This window comes from Neopelma chrysocephalum, unplaced genomic scaffold (genome assembly GCF_003984885.1).
Source record: "Neopelma chrysocephalum unplaced genomic scaffold, ASM398488v2 Primary Assembly neopelma1_262, whole genome shotgun sequence".
Lineage (NCBI taxonomy): Eukaryota > Metazoa > Chordata > Aves > Passeriformes > Pipridae > Neopelma > Neopelma chrysocephalum.
Window position 1 is genome coordinate 20222 of NW_020897924.1, and position 18932 is coordinate 39153.

Consider the following 18932-nt stretch of genomic DNA (forward strand, 5'->3'; position numbering starts at 1 on the left):
AAAAAAGATCAGATAAAATAAACCTGAGGGTGGTTTGCAGCGTTTGCAGGTTGGGTTCACTTGGGATCCAGGCTGGAGGTCAGGGAGTGGATCCAGGAGCGTTTCACAGAGTCCTGGAATCATTTAGGTTGGAAAAACCCTCTGAGATCATAGGAGCACTGCCAAGGCCACCACTAACTCATGTCCCCAAGTGCCACATGCACATGGCTGTTAAATCCCTCCAGGGATGGGGACTCCACCACTGCCCTGGGCAGCTGTGCCAGGGCTGGACAGCCCTTCCCATGATGAAGTTTTCCCAATATCCAACCTGAACCTCCCCTAGCACAACTGGAGGCCATTTCCTCTTGTTCCCTGGGAGCAGAGCCCAGTCCCCCCCTGGCTCCACCCTCCATCACAGCTGGCACAGGAGCAGGGGGTGGAAGGGCACAGATCCAACCCCAGCTCTCACTTCAGTGCCCAGTTTCGCCCAGTTTTGCCCAGTTTCTCGTGCATTAAACATCCTCCACCCCCTCCACCCTCCGGGCCTCTCTGCTAAACCACCTGTATCAGAATCTCAGCAACCCAGCCCCGATAAGCAGAGCCCAACCCAGGGCTCATAGTTGGCAAAGTATTTCTGATTTTATTTCACAGTATTTCCACTCCTGCACTTTGAATCCTGGGCAGTCACCCCGACACGACCCCAGCTGGCACTCACTGCACCCCGGGATGCTCCTGCCCCTTCCTGCCCTCAGGGGACCTGAGAGGCTGTTCCTTCCTACCACACCAGCTCTGCCTATCAGAGTTAAATGTTTCAAGACCTTTCCAGCCCTCTCAAATCAGGGTGGCAGTAGGCAAGGAGTTCAGTGAGTTCTTGGAGCATAATTCAGTGTTTTTTGGGAAATCACCCTGAGGACACGGAGCAGAGTGGTGCTTTGAGGCCCTTGTAGCAAGGTGTGGCCCAGCACTCAACCCCACATCACCAGGTGAATTTTCATTTTAATCCCCCATTTTCCCCCTTTTTTCCTCCCCCAAGCTCTCAGCAACCCCATTCCCAAGAAAACCAGTGGCCTTCCCTGTTCCCAGTGCAGCCACAGCACCACCGCCAGGCCAGGACTGGAGAGACTGGTACCAGGGAATTTCCTCCTTTTAGGGGAAAAAAAGTGGGTGAAAGGAGGAAGTTTTTCTCCATTCACTGCAGGAAACACTCCCCAGAGGTGCCCTTATCATCCACTGTGGATCATGGCACCCTCTCCTCCCCTCTCCACAGCTGGTTGGCAGCAGAAGCTGCACCACTGGGGTCTCTTTTTTCCAGTCTCTCCCAGTTTCTGCTGCTCCAAGGAGCTGGGATGTGCTGGGATCCTCCTCCAAGGCTCCCTGGGGGAGAAGGAAGAAATCCAAGAGGAGAGCTCGGGACTAAGCTCTGTTCAGAGCAGTTTAATCTCCTCTTGGGACCTGACCTCCAGCCACCCCCTCGGCAGAACTGGGCGACGCTGGGCACGGTTAAGCAGACTGGAAGCTTCAAATCCGCTCTGGGCTGGGCCTGTCTGGGCTCCTTCCGGCTGCACACGGAGCCCTGAGCACAAACAGCTCCAAAAAAAGGGCTGTTTTTATCAGTCAGTCCTGGTTTTGCATAAAGAGGAACCAACCTGCACTTTGGCGCCAGCTGTCAGCGCAAACCATGCAAAGAACACCAAAAAAACAAAACCAAGAGAGAAGTGAAAATTCAGTGTTTTGGGTCTTTTTTAATCCATTTATTGACTTCACCACACAGAAAATCAAAAACCAGTACAAAGAACTATAAAAATTCTGATCCTTCCAAGCAAGGTGCATTTCACTGCAGCAGAAAACAAATCATGTGCTGGTTCAAGCCTAAAAAGCAGAAATATTTGGCAAAAAATAAAACCCTCTGTACCAACAGACACCACCCATGGAAAATGTGTGTGTCCAAAGGGAAAAGGTTCTGTGTACCTTGATCCTTTGGGATGTTTGCATAAATTAAATACCATAAAACTCAACAAACTGGGAGCGATTCCCAGAGGGTTTGGACAGCCTGAGCTGTTGGTACAACACGCTGGCCCTGGGAATTGCTGAGGGGGGAGATTTTGGTGCTTCCTGGGGCTGGGAGGTACATCCTCATTACCCTAACGAGCTCATGCTCAGTCCAGCCTGGGATCACGGTGTTTGAGGTCCAAAATATTCCCTCCCCTGCTGGCACTAGGGTGGGATTCCCACAGCCTGGAGCAAGAGAGGATTTGAAACAGCTCCCAGGATAGAACAGTGAGTAGATGGTGAAAAAAAAAACCCTTTCTAAATTATTACTCAATTTACAAAAAAAAAAAGGACAAAGCAGGCATAGAGCACACACACTCCAAAAAGCACACACACTCCAAAAATCCTGGCTGGAGCAGCCCGGGAACCCACGGAATTCCACACGTTGGAATAGAGTTTGTCCCCCTGCTGTCACCAGCCAACAGTCAGTGCCCCCTCCCCACACCCTGCCCTAAATGAGACCCCCAGTGAGCCTGGCTGATCCCACGGGATCCCTGGAGCAGGGAGGCTTGGTGCAGGAGTTCCCACCCTTCTCCCCAAGGGTTACATTCCCAGCCCTGTTTCCCTTTCCCTTCCCTCCACCTCCCCCTCCCGTTCTCCCAAACAGCTCCTGAAGTACTTTTAGCATCTGAGAAGTTTCCCAGGGAAACCCTGAGAGCTCTTTAAAGCCAAGAGGACTCTCCTCCACCCCTTGTGCTTGTCAAAAAGGGAATGGAGGAGGATTTTTGGGTGTGGAGAGGGTCAAGCCCCCTCTCCCGCCTTGGAATGAGCCATTAGTAAAATCCAAACTAGAGCTGCAGCTTTCACAGCGACCAGGAAAAGGCTTTGCCCTTGTCCAAGCTGACCAAAGGGCAGGTAACTAATTGTTCCCAACCCTGGGAAGGCCAGAAAAAGGCCATTCCCATCCCCCCCAGGACGGAAGTTAACCCCCTGGGATTCTTCCTGTGCAGTCAGTGAGCAAGTAGGGGACTGGCACACGACTGGCATCGGCTCCAGGCGCAGGTGGGGACCCATGTGAGGAGCTTTGAATTCCTCAAATCCAATTTTTTCTGCCTAATTGCAAAAATTCAAAGCAAAAGCCAGGCAGGCACTTTGTGCCCTCTCCAGAAACGTCCCAGCTTCAACAAACCTCCTGGGAGCAGAACTGCAGGAATAAAACCCACCTCACAGGTGTGACTGGGGAACCGACACCTCTGGCAGCCCTCAATCCAACCAGTACCAGTCCAACACAACCAGGAGAGCAGGCTGAGGGACTGCAAGCTTCACTCATCCCAAACTTCTCAGGTATTTAGGTTCCCTCCTTCCTATGTTTGACGAGGGAGAGGAAACAATCACAGTCTCCCCAGGTGGCTCCTGCTACAGCAACACTGACTGGGCATGGAGCTTTCCCAGCCTGACCCCCTCCTGCACAGCACCACACCACAACCTGCACCTCCAGTGCAAACAGCTCAGCTGGGAGGACTGCGAGGAAAAACACCCACGTGGAGCATGAAGCGTTAGAGCTACACCCCAAAAACTACCCCAGAACAGCCAAAGGTGTGCGTGAAAAAGGGAATCTAGCTGTGAAACTGGAAAACTGTCTCAATCAGGGAGAGAAACCCCAAATCTGGGCCCGTGGTGGGTCAACTCCAAGTAAGTGCAATCACCACGCTCCCAACCTGAGCATCCAAACCCAACGGACGGAGCAGGAGGAGGTGACCACAGCAGCTCCATGCCCAGGCAAGGGGACAATCCCACGGCTCTTTGTGCAGCAGATCCTTAATTTCCTCCCCAAGAGGAGGGGTCAGTCCAGCAGATGGCAAATTCCATTGCATTGGGACACAAGTTCTGGGAATGCTGGGACTGGCTTTTCCTGCAGCCAGATGCCCAAGGGGAAAACAAGGCAGCTGGGAAAGGAGAAATTTAGGAAAGTGAGAGGCTTTATCAAGGTGCAGGTGCAAAACAAAAAATGTTTCCCCTCCTTCCTGAGGATTGAAATCTGACCGTGGCAACACAGCATTCCCATCGCTGGCTGTTGTCATCCCATTGAATGTCCAAGGAGGAACCTAGATCTGGAAAGGCAAAAAGAAAGGTTTAAATTACTTGAAAGTTCAGAATTGCTTTGCTCCTCTGCCCAGATGTTGGGGCTGGAGAGGGCTGATGAGCTCCCAAAGCAAACACTAGCTCTTGTCTTAATTTGCTTCCCTTTCCTCTTCCCATGGCAAGAAATAACATCTGCCTTGAAGGACAAGAGGTGAAAAAGGTTTCAAGGGGAAGAAGGAAGGGATTTCTCTACAAATCCTACCCTTCACCCACTAAAATCCTCTTTGAGTCAGGCACTTGGGTGACAGTCAGTCACTTGAGCCAGGCACAAACCGTTTCAGCACAACAGAGCTCGAGACTCTCCCACCTCTGCCCTGCTCAGCTGGGTCAGCTCTGCCTGCATTTCTCAGTACTTTTGTTTCCATTTCCTGGTAAACCCTGTTCCTTGACCAAAATCTGCTTTCCAAAACTGACTGACTCAGGGCTTTGGGACCATTTCTAATGCAAAGGGCTGATATTTTGTATTTCCAACACACACCAGGCACCCCAACCTTCCCCCAGCCTTGGGGGACACAGTCCCTGCTTTGGGTTGGTCTCACCTTTTGATCCAGTCTCTGGTAATCACCAGATTTGGGCCGTCGACCAGTTTTTGATCTTTTTCCTTCCAGGGCAAAAGCAATGATCTTTGGAGAGAATAAAACAGGGACAGGGTGAGTTGGGGAGCTGCTTTATCTTCCTTCCAACACAAGCTTGCCTGTGGTTTTTCACTCACCTGCTCCTATGACCCCATTTCCTGTGAAAAGGCACTTGAAATAAATAAATGCCAGCTAAGATGGATAATGAGGTTTGCTCAACAAGCAAAACAGTAAGAATTTGTTTCCTTTCTCCTCCCTCAAAACCAGCTTTGTGAGGAAAAACAACCCCAATCTTGTGCAACCTGCTGTAGAAAACTGTCAGTGAGTGGGGATTTCACAACCCTTTGGTGTTTTCCCCTTTCAACTGAAAATCAGCAGCAGAGTTGAGATGACCCAGTTTCCACAGGGGTCCTTTCCTGGTTACAACCCTGCTCCTCACACTGCTGTCCTGCCACGTGAACACGAACCACACTGGGAAGTACTGGTGAGAAACCAGTCAGGGGGAGGGGAAAGGACTGAGTGGGTTCCAATCCCAATGCTCAGGGGGATGTGGAGGGCCAGGGCTGGAGCAGGGCCACTCACCTTCCGTTTGTTGTGATAGGCCACGTACAGGGCGGCCACGATGACGGCCGTGGTCACCAGGTAGGCAAAGAAGTGGCTGCTCTCTGAGCGGGCCCTGGGCACGGAGGGAACACTCTTGCCTCTCTCCCGATCAAAGGAGGTGTCCCTGCCCTCCTCAGTCTCAGTGTCTTCCTCTTCGGGGGTCTCTTCATTGCCCAGAAAGCCATCGCCGTCCGCAGTGGAGGAAGATGACTGTGAGGGGCGGTTTTTTTGGTCCACCTGGGAGTTCTGATTGTCCTGGCTGCTGGGCTGCTTGGCACCATCGCTGCCATGGGTGTCACCAGCATTGCTCTGGTTCTCACCAGCACTGCCCTGGCTCTGGGCCTGCTGCTTGTCACTGCTGCCCTGGTTGGTGTTCTTGTTTGTGGGGTTGGTGCCCCCATCCTTGTTCCCGTCACTGCTGCCCTGGTTGGTGTTCTTGTTTGTGGGGTTGGTGCCCCCATCCTTGTTCCCGTCACTGCTGCCCTGGTTGGTGCTCTGGTCCTTGTTGCTGCTCTGGGTATTGTCCCCATTTGTTTTTTCGCTGCTCTTGTTGTTGTCCTCGCTCTTGCCATTCTCAGCTTGGGCATCAGCCCCGTTCTTGTTACTGCTGTCCTGGCTGCTGTTCTCCTTCTTGGGACCTTCCTGCCTGTTGTCATCTTGGTTGTTGTTGTTGCCACCATTCTGGCCAGTGTTCTCGCCATTGCTGTTGTCGTTGTTCTGCTGGTTCTGCTGTCCGTTGCTCTGGGTGGGGGTATTGCTGCTCTGGGTCTGGGTGCCGTCACCCTGGTTGCTGGTGCCTGAGCTGCTGGCCTGGTTGCCAGTGCTGCCGTCTTGGTCTCCGTTGCTCTGTCCCTCTCCACCTCCACCGTTGCCTCCACCAGTCCCACTGGTGCCTGTGCTACCCTGGGCATTCCCCACGCCGTTGCCTTGGCCTGGATTGTTCTGTGACTCAGTTTCCTCCTTCTTCTTCTTCTCCTCTTCATTGCTGCCCTGTCCAGGTACATTTGTGTTCTGGTGTTCATTGGTCTTCTGGTTCTCATTTGTCTCTGTTCCGCTGGTCGTGTCCGTTTTGGGCTGGGATTGCTGCCCTGTGTCTGCGTTGGCCGCATTCTCTTGCTCCTTGTCGCTGGGTGTGGATGCTCCCGCCTGCCCGTTCCCTCCGTGCCCCTGGCCGCCTCCTCCTGCCGCTCCCGCTCCCGCTTCAGGCTGCTGCGGTGCCCCGTTGGTTGGGGAATTGTTGCCGTTCTCCGCCTGCTGCCCCTGTGCTGTGTGGAAACACGGGGGGCACAGTCAGCACCGGGGGAACTGAGATCTGGGGATGGGGAAATCCCCCGAGAGGGAAAGGGAAACCTCACAGGGCGACGGGGAAACCCAAGCGGGGAGGGGGGAACCCACGGGGGCAAGTGGGAGCTGGTGGGGAAGGCGAGGGGGGCCCCAGGGGTACGGGGGGACCCGGCGAGAGGGGGCTACGAGGGGGGCACGAGTGGACCCCTGGGACCCCTCCCGGCCCCCTCCCAGCAGCGGCCCCAGGGCAGAGGAGCCCCCGCAAACCGAGGGTGGTGCCAGAGCCCCCCCGGCCCAAGGGCTTCGCTGCCCCTGCCGCCCCTGGCAGCCCCTCGCGGGCTCACCGGCGGCGCGGAGCGCGAGCAGCAGCAGCAGCAGCAGCGGCAGCAGCGGCAGCGCCGGGCGCGGCCCCTCCATGACGGGCGGGCCCCTCACGGCGGCCGCTGCCGGGCGCGGATCTCGCGAGAGTGGGGCGGGCGGGGGAGGGAGGGAGCGAGAGCGGCCGCGCGGGGGCGGGGCTGGGGGCACGGGGCGGTGCCTGGGGCGATGGGCGGGGCTGAGGGACAAGGGGCGGGGCTTGTGCCGACGGGGCAGATCTGGGGGTCTGGGCGAGGCTTAAGGAGAAGTGGGGGCGGGACTGAGGCGGAGCGGGGGCGGGGCTTGTGAGAGGACAGTAGTGATGTGGGGGCGTGGTTGTGTGATCGGGGCGTGGTCTGCGCAGATGGGGTGTGGCTTGTGTCGGCGGGGGCGGGGCTTAAAGAGCCCGGGGTCACGGCGGGAGGGCCTTGGCGCCCCCTGGCGGAGGCAGCCCGGCTGCAGCTCCTCCCCCCAGCGCGGGGTCACAGCGGCTTTTTGGGGTAAAACCCGCCGGTTTGGGGTCTGTTCCCAGGCCTGGAGAGTCCACGGCTGGGAGCTGTGAGCAGCGGGGCGCTGGGGGTGCCCTCCCGGCCCTGGAGTTGGGGAGGCTGTGGGGGCGGCATTTGGGAAATCAGGGCAGGTTTCCTGTCCTTTGGTGCAGGACTGCTTCAGATAACATGGTGTTTTCAGAAAACCTGTTATTTTTTGGATAACCTGTTATTTTTTAATAACCTGTTATTTTTCGGATATTATTTCATTTTTTGATAACCTAGGGTTTGGGGGGGATTTTTTGATAACTTGTTACTTTTCGGATATTACTTAATTTTTTGGATAACCCGTTGTTTTTCTTTTTGGCCTGGCCGAGCACAACAGCAGCAATTCCCAAGGATTCCCAGCAGCAGCCAGAAATCGGCTGTGCCTGCCCCCGGGCACCCAGGGCTGTTTGCTCCTTTCCTCTGAGAGCTTTTCGTTCAGGCTGTTACATCTCCCATCTCCAGACTAAATATCCATCTTTCCTGAGATTCATAGAATCACAGAATGCTTTAGGTTGGAAAGGACCTTCCAGACCATCCAGTTCCACTCCCTGCCATGGGCAGGGAAACCTTCCACTAGCCCAGGTTGCTCCAACCTGGCCTTGGACACTTCCAGGAGTGGAGCAGCCACAGCTTCTCTGGGCAACCTGTGCCAGGGCCTCACCACCCCCACAGCCAAGAATTTTTCCCCCATATCCCATCTAACCATGCCTTGTGTCAGCGTGAAGCCACTGTCTCTTGTCCTGTCACTCCAGGCTGTTGTCCAAAGTCCCTCTCCAGCTCTCCTGGAGCCCCTTTAGGCCCTGGAAGGGGCTCTCAGGTCTCCCTGGAGCCTTCCCTTCTCCAGGTGAACCCCCCCAGCTCTCCCAGCCTGGCTCCAGAGCAGAGGGGCTCCAGCCCTGGCAGCATCTCTGTGTCCTCCTCTGGACTTGTTCCAGCAGCTCCTCCTGCTCTCCTGCCTGGAACTCAACCTCATCTCTACCTGATGCAGATAAAATGTAGAAACATTCCTGAATCCACCCGTGATCCCTGTACCAGCTGCAGGGTCTGGAGCCCAGAGCTGAGCTCCTCAGGTGGATCTGATGGCCTCAGATCCATGAGCTGTGACCAGCACAGTGACAATGGCACTGGGTGTCCTGGAGCTGTGACTGATGTTACCCAGGGTCACCTCCCAGCCACACATCACCTGTTGTGTCCAAAATTGTCCCCAGAGGATTTGGCTCCTGCTGCATTCCTCCTCCTGCCGAGCCACGTTGGGTATCCTCGTGAAACAAGGAGCTCAGGTGGACCTGGGGTGCTCTTCTGGAATCTTCCTCATGTTCACTCCTGCTTCCACCCAGTGACCCTGCACAGCTCTGTCTCCTGTTTCGGACACATCAGCGTGAGGGGGCATCATCCTCCAAGAGTTTGATCTCCGGCTTTTTCCCTGCCCTCCTTCCCCAGGCAGCTCCACCTCTCTGGGCAGTTCTGCAGACGCACAAACTACACCATCTCCTTCCTGACCTGGCTCATTCCTGCCAATCCCAACCTTTTCTCCCCGTCACCCCACGTTTTTCCATTTAGATCGATGGTTTTGCCTTCATCTGCCCCCAGGATGAACCTGTTGGTGTTTAACCCCCAGGTTGTGCTTCCCTCTATTCCATGGTGTCTCACCCATCACACCATCATCCCGCAGCCAAGTCTCACCTGTCTCCAGAAGGAATCACAATCCTTCACAGATCCATTAGCTTCTCCAGTCACTCCATTTAACCCTAAAAGAGGAAAAACATCACATGGAAACCAACTGAGTCCCACACAGAGATGGAGGAACAACTGGGGAATAATCCTGCCTTGGAGCATTGCGGATGATGTGGTTGATTTTCTTCTTTCTTTTTTTAACCCAATCTCTGGGGAATCTCAATTCAATTCAACACATTCCAACAATCCCTGCTGCTCGGCTCTGCCCATGCCAGCCTTTCCAAGGAGACCAGAACAGTTGGCCCAACTCTTTTTTGGGATTTAAACAGAGAATTGAGGCTGTTTCTCATGCCCAGCTTTCACTCATCCCCTGGAAGTCAAGAGTGACTGAGAGGAGGCCAAGTTCCTCTGGATTTACAACAATGCCTCTGGGAACAGAATTCTGCCCCAAGTACCATGGAGGAGGCTGACATCAGCTTAGAGCCGGGTGGCTCACACCAGGATCCAACACTTTTCTTGGGATAAAACAGGATAAACAGGACCAGTGACCTCACCTCACCTCTCGTCCCTTGCCACACAGCCTGAGCCAACGTGAGACGGCTGCTGGTCCTGTGACATGGGATTTTGGAATATCCAGGGTGGGAAGGGATCCACAATGACCATCAAGTCCAACTCCCGGCCCTGCACAGGACACCCCAAAAGTCACCTGAGTGCGTTATCACCTGAACAACAACTCTACATCCCAACTCAGCAGCATTTTGGGAGTTCCTGGACTAGTGCTGTCTATTCTCACGAATCCTTGTGGAATCTCACTTTTTGGGGATGACTCTTTCTAAGAATAGCCACCAGGAAGAGGCTGGACACACAAATCTGGCCTTAATCTACACTAATTGGGGTGTTTTAACATGTTGTCCCAAGGTCTGGCGACAAGATAATAAAGTCCTCACCTTGTCCGACATGTCTCCATCCCCCATCCTGTCCCTTCCCCCAGAGGGCTAATCTGGTCAGGATAAAGGATCAAAAGGAGAAACAATTAGCAAATGGAAGAATTTAATGATGCTAATTAAAATGTATTAAGTGTAGCCACTGCCTCTGCACCAGCTGCTTTGGCAGGAGCCCTGAGAACGCGGAGCGCCAGCCTCACCCCGGTGCGGAGCAGGAGAACAGGACATCTGGTGCACTCTCCCCCCGGCCCCCGAAAAAGAGGTTTGAGGAAACCTCGGTGTTCGTGGTGGAGCCCTTAATTAGCTTCATCTCTGCAGGAGACCCCTGGGACCTCATTAGGCTTTTCAATTAGTGCCTGGCCAGCCGGAGCAGGGGGGCCGAGGGAGGGGGGAGGTGGCTGCAATTAAGCAATCGGGAGGAGGTGACAGAAGTAACCCCACGTCCAAAAACCAGCCGGGAAAGCTCCAAGCTGGCTCCCAGATGCTCCTGCGCCCAGAGCCAGCACTCCCAGGAGTTTGCTCCCTACGAGCCCTTAACGAGGCGTTCGCCAGCTCCTGGCAATAAACCCCACAAGGGCTGCAGCGTGGGGGGTTCGGCTGTCAAAGGTTTGAAACCTTCTCACGGAATCGGGGAATGGTTTGGATTGGGAGGGACCTTAAAAACCACCCAGTCCCACCCCTCTGCCATGGGCACGGACACCTTCCCCTAGACCAGGCTGCTCCAAGGCCTGTCCAATCTGGCCTTGAACACTTCCAGGGATGGGGCAGCCAGTTCCACCCCAAGCACAGCTCTGTGGTAATTCCTCACCTGCACCATCCCCACCAGGCACTTCCCGAGCTTTGTTTCCCTCTGGGAATAGGCAGCAATGATGGTGAACGTGATTTACCAAGGATGCAGCTGCTCATTTCCAGCCCCAGCTCCATCATTCCCACGGCTGCTCCCCGCTCTCCCGCCCGGCTGTGCCTCCACGGGGACCCCACGGGCACCCTGTCCCCTGTCCCAGCTGTTTCGTGCCTCTCAGCTAAGGCAGGATCCAGCTGTCCCACCCCTCTGCACAACACGCTATCCCTTCCCTCTGCTGCCAACACTCTGTGGGACATCATTCCCTCCTTGACCTTTTCCTCTTCCCTGGATGTGGTTGGGATGCACCTCGTGAAGAAGCAGTGGCAGAGGCAGCACCTCATTTCTCATGGGAAAAATTGGGGCCTCTGGCTGTAAATTTGTGGGGCTTTGGTGCAAGTTTGAAAAGTGAAATCTTGTAACTGGAAAATCATGGAGTCATGGAATAGTTTGGGTTGGAAAGGACCTTACAGATCACCCAATTCCACCCCCCTGCCATGAGCAGGGACACCTTCCATTATCCCTGGTTGCTCCAAGCCCTGTCCAACCTGGCCTTGGACACTTCCAGTGATGGGGCAGCCACAGCTTCTCTGGGCAACCTGTGCCAGGGCGTCACCACCCTCATGGGGGAAAAATTTCCTCCCAATATCCCATCTAACCCTGCCCTCTGGCAGTGGGAATCCATTCCCCCTTGTCCTGTCACTCCAGGCCCTTGTCCCAAGTCCCTCTCCAGCTCTCTTGGAGCCCCTTTAGTTACTTCCAGGGAGCCAAACACTGCTGGGGAGCGTCTTAAGCCTCCAACACCCCAGGCTGAGCAGCTCCATTTCACCTTCCAGCTCTGAGGACAAGTTAAATCATCAAGAACTTGTCCAAAACAGAGCAGTGGGGCTACCAGACCTTCTTGTCATATCATCCCAAATGGAAACACACTGGATATCCAGTTTTTGTCTGCAACAAAGACAAACCCCAGAGTTTTCCTCTTCTAGAATCATGGAATGGTTTAGGTTGGAAGGGACCTTAAAGACCGGTTTGTTCCAATCCCCTGCCATGGGCAGAGACACCTCCTGTAGAAGCACCTCCCAGTGGACCAATAAAACCTGGAAGGATCCATTTTCCATGAAAAACCACTCTGAATTCAGCATTTTCATCCAGCTGTATTGCTGCAGGCACGATGGATATATTGATCCTATGATCCATTCAACCACGACAGATCCAGCGGGTCCACCCAAGACTGGAGCAACACATCACTGGTCTCACCCTCTCTCCCAGGAGCAGCAGTGAGGCCAGCAGGGTTTGGGGACCAGTTCCTTCTCCTCTGGCAGGGATAATCCCATCCCGTCTCAGCTCTGGAGCACTGCGAACGCACTGGAACAGATGTTCCTTTTCCGTATGGGAAAACGCTGAGTAAAACAAAGGAATATTCTCCTGCTGAAGCCTAACATCTGTTTGAAGCTGTCTGGCTCCGGTTCAGATTTAATTCTTGTGACAGGTCTCTTCATGCCTTTAATTTCCCATGAAATCCAATTCAAGGAGCTGTTTGTCCACAGCCCGCTCCCAGTGTCGGGGAGAGCGAGGCCACATGCCATCCAGGCGTTCCTCACCCAAAACCACTTTCTTGGAACACTTTCCCTGAAAAAAGCTCCGTTTTGGCTCTTTTCAAGTGACGGCCACGCACGTTTTGGGTGACACCCTAATCCCCTCCACCCTGGCGCTCGCATGACCGTGCGACACGTGGCCGGTCCTCCCGGGTGCTCCTGCAGAGGAATGGAGCTCCTTCCCAGAATCTGCACTTTTTTTTCTTTGAAAGAAGGAAATTTAAATAATTTGGAGTGTGGAATGGAAACACCTCCCAGATTTGGGGTTATCTTGGGTGTGACAGTGGCAGTCGTGCTCCGGGCACTGGGAGGATTCAGTGGTGGTGGCACCAAGCAGCTGCATGAGCTGCACTCGCTGCTCGCGGCTCCCAACTAGCCAGGACCCCCGGGAGCAATGATTTTGGGAGCTCTAGGATGCTCCAAGCTGGGAATTTCTGCTGTCCAGATGATGGTCCTGCACTGGCTGAGAAGCCATGCTCCTGCTGCAGGCCCCACTGCTTCTGTTTGCAGAAGGCATCAGGAGCTTTCACAAGGTTTTGGGAGCTGGTGTTGGCTCCAGATGTGTCCCTGGGGCTCAGCCAAGGGCCCCTCAGCTGGGGGCACAGGTCACATGTGAGTTTTTGGTAGTTCTGCCCAGCTCTGATATGAAAATCCTCAAATCCAGGTGTCATCTGCTGGAGTTATACATGCCAATGTCTTGTTCATCTAGAAAACACAGATGCATCTTCCGTAAGGACACCAAGATGGTCCCTTTCCCCTCTACCTGCAGACAGGCACCTGCTGCTGCTCCAGTTCCCCAAAAATACTTCCCTGGTGGCTTCTCAGCGCTGGAAAGGGAGAGGGAAATGTCAAAACAGGAGTGAAAAACATCACTGATCCCCAAACGAGCCAAAGTCCCACCAGACCCAGCAGCTGCAGGATGGGCTCACCTGTCACCACCACCACAGCTGGGAGCTGGGGGACACCACAGTCCCCAAAATGCAGGAGGGGTGTGGATAGAGAGGGTCCTGGGATATGGGAACTGGGAGGGAAATCTGGAAAGGGAATGGAACAGGACTATGAACCCCATAAATCAGCTCTGGATGGGTGCAGCTCGGAGTCAATCTGAAACAGAAACAAAATTGTGAGTTCCAGGGGGAAAACTGAGGGTTTTTTCCGGTTAAAATACAGGAAGAGGGAGGAGTCCTGATGGGCCCAAATATTGAACTGATTGAGGACTTCAGGTGAGTTGAAAATCCATTGGGTTGGTTTTGTACCGGTCCTTTTTCATCCCAGTCTTTTCATTCCTGGTTTGGAAGAAGCAGGCACGGAGCATCCAGTGCACACCAGTAACTCCCACTTCCCACCTTCTTGAGCACCTCCTAAACTGGGTCACCCAATCCCCCACATCCTGCTGCCTGGATCGCTCCAGCACCCCAAAATGGACACTCCAAAATCATCGTGTGCCCATTGACAGAGGTGTTCAGGGGATGCTGGACCTCTGCAGTGGGACCAGAGGCCCATCCCGACACGTTTCCCAGGAAGGTGGGGATGCACAAGGAGCGAGCACTTCCCGCACGGACCACGCTCACGCAGTGAGTTGCAGCTGTAGTTTTATTTCCTTTTGTGAAAAATAACAGGATTTCGAGGTGATAAAAACACAACCCCCCCCAGGGCTCAGCCCCGGACCCTGCCCACCCCAGAACGACCGCAGGCAGAAGCAGCACCGATGGAGCAGCATCCCCAGGACAGGATCCGGCTCCTTGCCAGGACAGAGCGAAGGTGGGAGCCGGGGATGGGAGCAGAGCCACAGGATGGGAGGATTCGGGAGCAGGTGGAGGCATTCCTGCTCTTGGATCCAGGATGGAATGCCGGCTCCAGCACAACACTCGCTGTGTTCAGTGCCGGCATCACCGTGCCGGTGCCATCCCTGTGCCCCACGGCAGCGACGGGCAACTGGCTCATCCCACAGAGATTCCCATCGTCGGCAGCTTGTGGAGGGTCTATTTCATTATTTTTTTTTCCTTTTTTTCCATTTTTTTAATAAAAACAGTCTTTAGGTCGACTGCTGGCAGCAGCTCTGAGTAGAAAGCCCCTTCCTCCAGAGTCTGCTTCCAAAAAGTTCAGAAAGGGTCAAATATTGACCAATAATGGTTTTGGCTGCGTTTGAATCTTGATTGTGGCTTCTGCAATGTACAGCGGGGAGGGGAGAGGCGGAGGGGACGAGGGGGGATGAGGTTCTTCCCTTAGTCAGCAGGTTTGGTGACCAGGGAAAGGGGCTGCGTCTGCAGCACGGCCAAGGCGGCCGGGATAGAGCCAGGGGGCGAGGAGAGGAGAGCCGTGGGGGGCACCGAGGGGAAGGGGATGGGTCTGGAGAGGAGCGAGGGTGGGCTGCTGAGGCTGGAGGAGGAGGAGGAGGAGGAGGAGGAGGAGGAGGAGGAGGAAGAGGAGGAAGAAGAAGAGGAGGCTTTGCTGGAGAGGACGGTGGAATGCACAGCGAGCTGAGCCCTGGCCTCTGGCTTGGTGGTGAGCGAGAGCGGCTGGGCCTGTTCCGAGTGGGTGGGAGCCGGCGCGGCGGGCGAGGCCAGCGCGGCCGAGGGCGTGGCGGGCGAGTCCAGCATGCTGCCGTGGGACGAGGCCGGGCTGGCACACGGCTTCTCGGGCGGCAGGTACGGCACGCACGGCTTCTTGCTCTTGGAGGGCAGGGAGCCTGGGGAGGGCGGGCACAGCGTGAGCGGCCGGAGCCCGGCGCAGGGGGAGGTGGAGGGGGGGTACTCACTGTCCGTGTCGTGGCTCTGCTGCTGCGCCAGCTTCTCGCGCTTTCGCTTCTTTTTCTTGCCCTGGAAAAGATGATTTCGGGTTCTTCCGTGGCTTTTGGCTGCCCGTGGTGGGAAACTGGGCTGACGCTGCCCCGGAGCATCCGCGGGGACTTGGCGTCGTCACCAACCGCCCCCAGCACCCCAAAGGCTGACCCCGGAGCACGTCCAGCCCTCTCCCACCAGCCAAACCCCGGGAGAGGGGCCCTCTCGGGGGGTGGCAGCGGGGACCGCGGGGGACACACGTACGTAGTTGTCCCGCGCCGACCAGGTCGGGTAGAGCTGCGAGTGCAGCTGCCGCTCCTTCCGTGCCAGCTCGTAGTACTTGGCCTGTTCCTCCCGCGACAGGGAGTGCCACTGCAGGGAGAGACCACGCTGGAGACCCCAGACCCATGCTGGAAACCCCCAGATCCCCACTGGAGACCCCAGAGCCATGCTGGAAACCTCAAATTCACACTGGAGACAACAAATACATGCTGGGAAGCCCAGAACTATGCTGGAGACCTCAAAGCCACACTGGAGACCTCAGAGACATGTTGGAAACCCCAAAGCCAGGCTGGAAACCCCAGATCCATGCTGCTGACCCCGAGGACCTACTGTCCTGGGCTGCAGAGGTCCATCCCTCCCCATCCTGATGCCACCCTGGTCCCCACTGCATCTCTGGGACTCCCTGGGCTGGCAGAGCGCCAGATCCAGGGATGGATCCAGGGGGAGAAGTGGAGCTGGGCTGTCTGGAGTCCCTGACAGGGGGATCCCAACCGTACCCGCCGGCCCAGGATCTGGTTGATGGCAGCGCTCTCCTTCAGCGTGCACTCAGCCACCACCTTGGCCCTCATCTCCTTCATGTACAGCATGAAGGCGTTGAGGGGCTTCTTGATGTGGGGCTTCTTCTCCTCCTCCTTCTTTACTGCCACAGGGGATTTCCTGGAAGGAGCAGGATGGGGGGTCAGGACCCCCAGGACGAGCCCCTGTCCCCATGGTTGGCCCAGCCCCCACTCACGAGCTGCCTCCAGGGCTGGCGCTGGGCTGGGTGGGCTCCTGCTTGACGATGGGTGAGACAATAGTGGGGTGTGGGATGCCCGAGGGGTGCAGCCCGTGGGTGGGCGGTGGGACCATGTGTGGGGAGAAGCGGCTGGACATCAAACTGCAGGGGGGGGAGAGAACAGGAGGGGTGATCACCTTCCCACAGGCACCCACAGACCCCCCTGAGAACCTCCCGGGCTGAGAGACCACCAACCTCAAGCCAGTTAAGTTAGAAACCCCAAAACCATGTTGGAACTCCAAATCCATGCATCAAACCCCGAAATCAACTCTGGAAACCACAAATCAACTCTGGAAACCACAAATCCACTCTGCAAACCCCAAATCCATGCTGCAATCCCCAAAGGCATGCTGGAGACCCCAAATCCACCCTGGAGACCCCAAATCCACCCGAAAGCCCCCAAATCCTGCCCCAGCTTTGAGATGGGGACACAAACCCAACCTAAGTGATGCCCTGAGCCCATGGGATGTCACGTTCCTCCACCCGTGGGGACCACCCGCTCCTTCCGGGGGGATCTTCACGCAAGGGGAACACCCCGATCTTCTGGGACTGGTCTGTGCCTGTGCATTTTCTGCAGGGAAGTGTCTCAAAACCGACCACCAGCTCCGGGATGCCCGTGAGGGTCCCTCCCCCTTCCAAGACCCACCTGGACATGGAGGCATTCATGGCGAGGGCGGGATACGGGTGCCGGAAGCCACCGGGAGGGATGGAGTACACAGGCTGTCCTTGCCTGCAAAAACACGAGTTTCAGCGGAAAAAAGATCCCTTCCCACTTCATGGGGATCCTTGGACTAGTCTCCAGCTATCTCCATCTGAATGATTCCCAAATTTTTCAGCGGTGGGGACCCCCTCCCTTCCCACCCCCCACGGGAGCCTGCAGCATCCTGCGGAACTCGCAGGGGAAACTGGGTAAAGTGGGAAGAGGAGGAGGGTCTCAGGGGGCTGTGGGCTCCCGGGATTCACGGGGACACAAAGCTGGAAGCGACCCTCGTGCCAGGGCCAGTCCATCCTTACTGTGGCACGAGCCAGCCCAGGGGGTGCGGGAGCTGCCCCACGGCTCCGGGGGACAGTGGGTAGTACGGGGGCAGCTCAGGGGGGTGCGGCGGCCGCGGGATCCCTGCGAGGGAGAGAGGGGACAGAACGGGGGGTTAGAACAGGGGCACAGCAGCCTCAGGGCCCCCCACTGTCCTCCACGTCTGCCTCCACCACCCTCCCTTTGAGCACCCCAGCTCCCACTGAGTTTCAGCAGAAAAAAGATCCCTTCCCAGTTCATGGAGATCCTTGAACTAGTCTCCAGCTATCTCCATCTGAATGATTCCCAAATTTTACAGCGGTGGGGACCTCCAGCACCCTTGTCTGCCTCCAGCACCCTGTCTCCCTCCAAGCACCCTCCCTGTGAGCACCCATTTCCCTCCCAGCACCCCATCTCACTTTGAGCATCTGGTCTGCTGCCAAGCACCCCCTCTACCTCAGAGCACCCCATCTCCCTCCCAGCACCCGTCACCCCAGGCTGGGGAGAGGCTGCTGAGACACCCACAGTGCAGCCCTTGGGGGGATCCCCACACTCCTGCTCAAACCTGCCACCAGGTGAGGACCCATCCCCAGCCCCCTCCCAGGGACCAGGCTGGGAGCACCCAGGAGGCAGAGGGGCCACCCAACAGAGAGCCCCCCCATTCCCAGCACAGCACCCACACCCTCACGTTCCCTTTGCTCCCCCAAACGTGTCCCCCCACCCTGTGCTCACCCGTCTTGGGGTCGATCTCCGGGGAGAGGTGGCCGGGCGGGGATCCCGGCGGGAAGGGGTCGTTGCTGTAGGTGATGAGCGGCGTCAGTGGGTGCATGTGATGGCCGTGCTGCACCACCGGGACCTTGTTGGACTGCGGGGAGAGCGCGTGGGAGGGTGGGACAACGGCCACCCCCCCAGGAGCACCCCCCCCGGGCAGCAGCACCGTGACTGCCCCATCCCTGGGAGGGCTCCAGGCCAGGCAGGACAAGGCTTGGAGCAACCTGATCTAGTGGAAGGTGTCCCTGCCCAGGGCAGAGGGGTGGGACTGAGTGGTCTTTAAGGTCCCTTCCAACTCAAACCACTTCCTGATTCCATAATTCCAGGATTGTGGGGAGGCACTGGGAATCCCCCACCCTGCAGGAAGGGGCTGTTCTTACCAGGTGTGCGGGCGAGGGCGAGCGACTGTCCTTGAGCGTGGCCCCGGCCGGCACGTCCAGCAGCGGCCACTTCATCTGCAGGTACTGCGGGAGGGACGGGACGATGGCCTCCAACAGCCCCAGACACCCCCGGCCCCAAAACACCCCCACTCAGCCACAAAACACTCCCTGCCCCAATACATTGCACCAGTCCCGAAACACTACCCCAACCCCGAAACACCCCACCCCCAAGCCCCCTCTACTGCAAAACACTCCCAGCCCCAAAACACCCCCTGCCACAAAACACCCCTGGCCCCAAAACACCCCCCGATCCCAAAATATCCCCCTGTCCTCTAAACATCCCGTCGAGCCCCGAAACACCCTCACAGCCCCAAAACATCACCCCAGCCCCAAAACACTCTTACAGCCCCCCC

General features: G+C 56.4%; 2 protein-coding genes across 3 annotated transcripts in view; both read right to left on the reverse strand.

Annotated features, from left to right (window-relative positions):
* Window positions 1-1708: 1708 nt before the first annotated feature.
* TGOLN2 (trans-golgi network protein 2) lies at window positions 1709-7032 on the reverse strand. 2 transcript variants are annotated; one of them, XM_027704246.1, is made up of 5 exons: window positions 6917-7032; window positions 5746-6553; window positions 5268-5694; window positions 4650-4733; window positions 1709-4079 (listed from the first exon to the last, which is right to left on the reverse strand). In XM_027704246.1, the coding sequence occupies exons 1-5, from the start codon at window positions 6987-6989 to the stop codon at window positions 4074-4076; spliced, it is 1398 nt and encodes a 465-aa protein (XP_027560047.1). In that variant the 5' UTR covers window positions 6990-7032; the 3' UTR covers window positions 1709-4073. The 2 variants fall into 2 exon arrangements, with proteins under 2 accessions (XP_027560047.1, XP_027560046.1); XM_027704245.1 differs by having other exon boundaries at window positions 5268-6553.
* A 7077-nt stretch (window positions 7033-14109) lies between these two features.
* TCF7L1 (transcription factor 7 like 1) overlaps window positions 14110-18932 on the reverse strand; it is a 17862-nt gene continuing 13039 nt past the window's right edge. Inside the window, exons 4-12 of the mRNA XM_027704259.1 lie at window positions 18520-18603; window positions 18101-18233; window positions 17371-17473; window positions 17003-17086; window positions 16315-16458; window positions 16079-16238; window positions 15564-15671; window positions 15278-15338; window positions 14110-15208 (exon numbers count right to left, since the gene is read on the reverse strand). Coding sequence (XP_027560060.1) covers window positions 14745-15208; window positions 15278-15338; window positions 15564-15671; window positions 16079-16238; window positions 16315-16458; window positions 17003-17086; window positions 17371-17473; window positions 18101-18233; window positions 18520-18603 — 1341 coding nt within the window. The 3' untranslated portion in view covers window positions 14110-14744. The remainder of the gene's footprint in view (window positions 15209-15277; window positions 15339-15563; window positions 15672-16078; window positions 16239-16314; window positions 16459-17002; window positions 17087-17370; window positions 17474-18100; window positions 18234-18519; window positions 18604-18932) is intronic.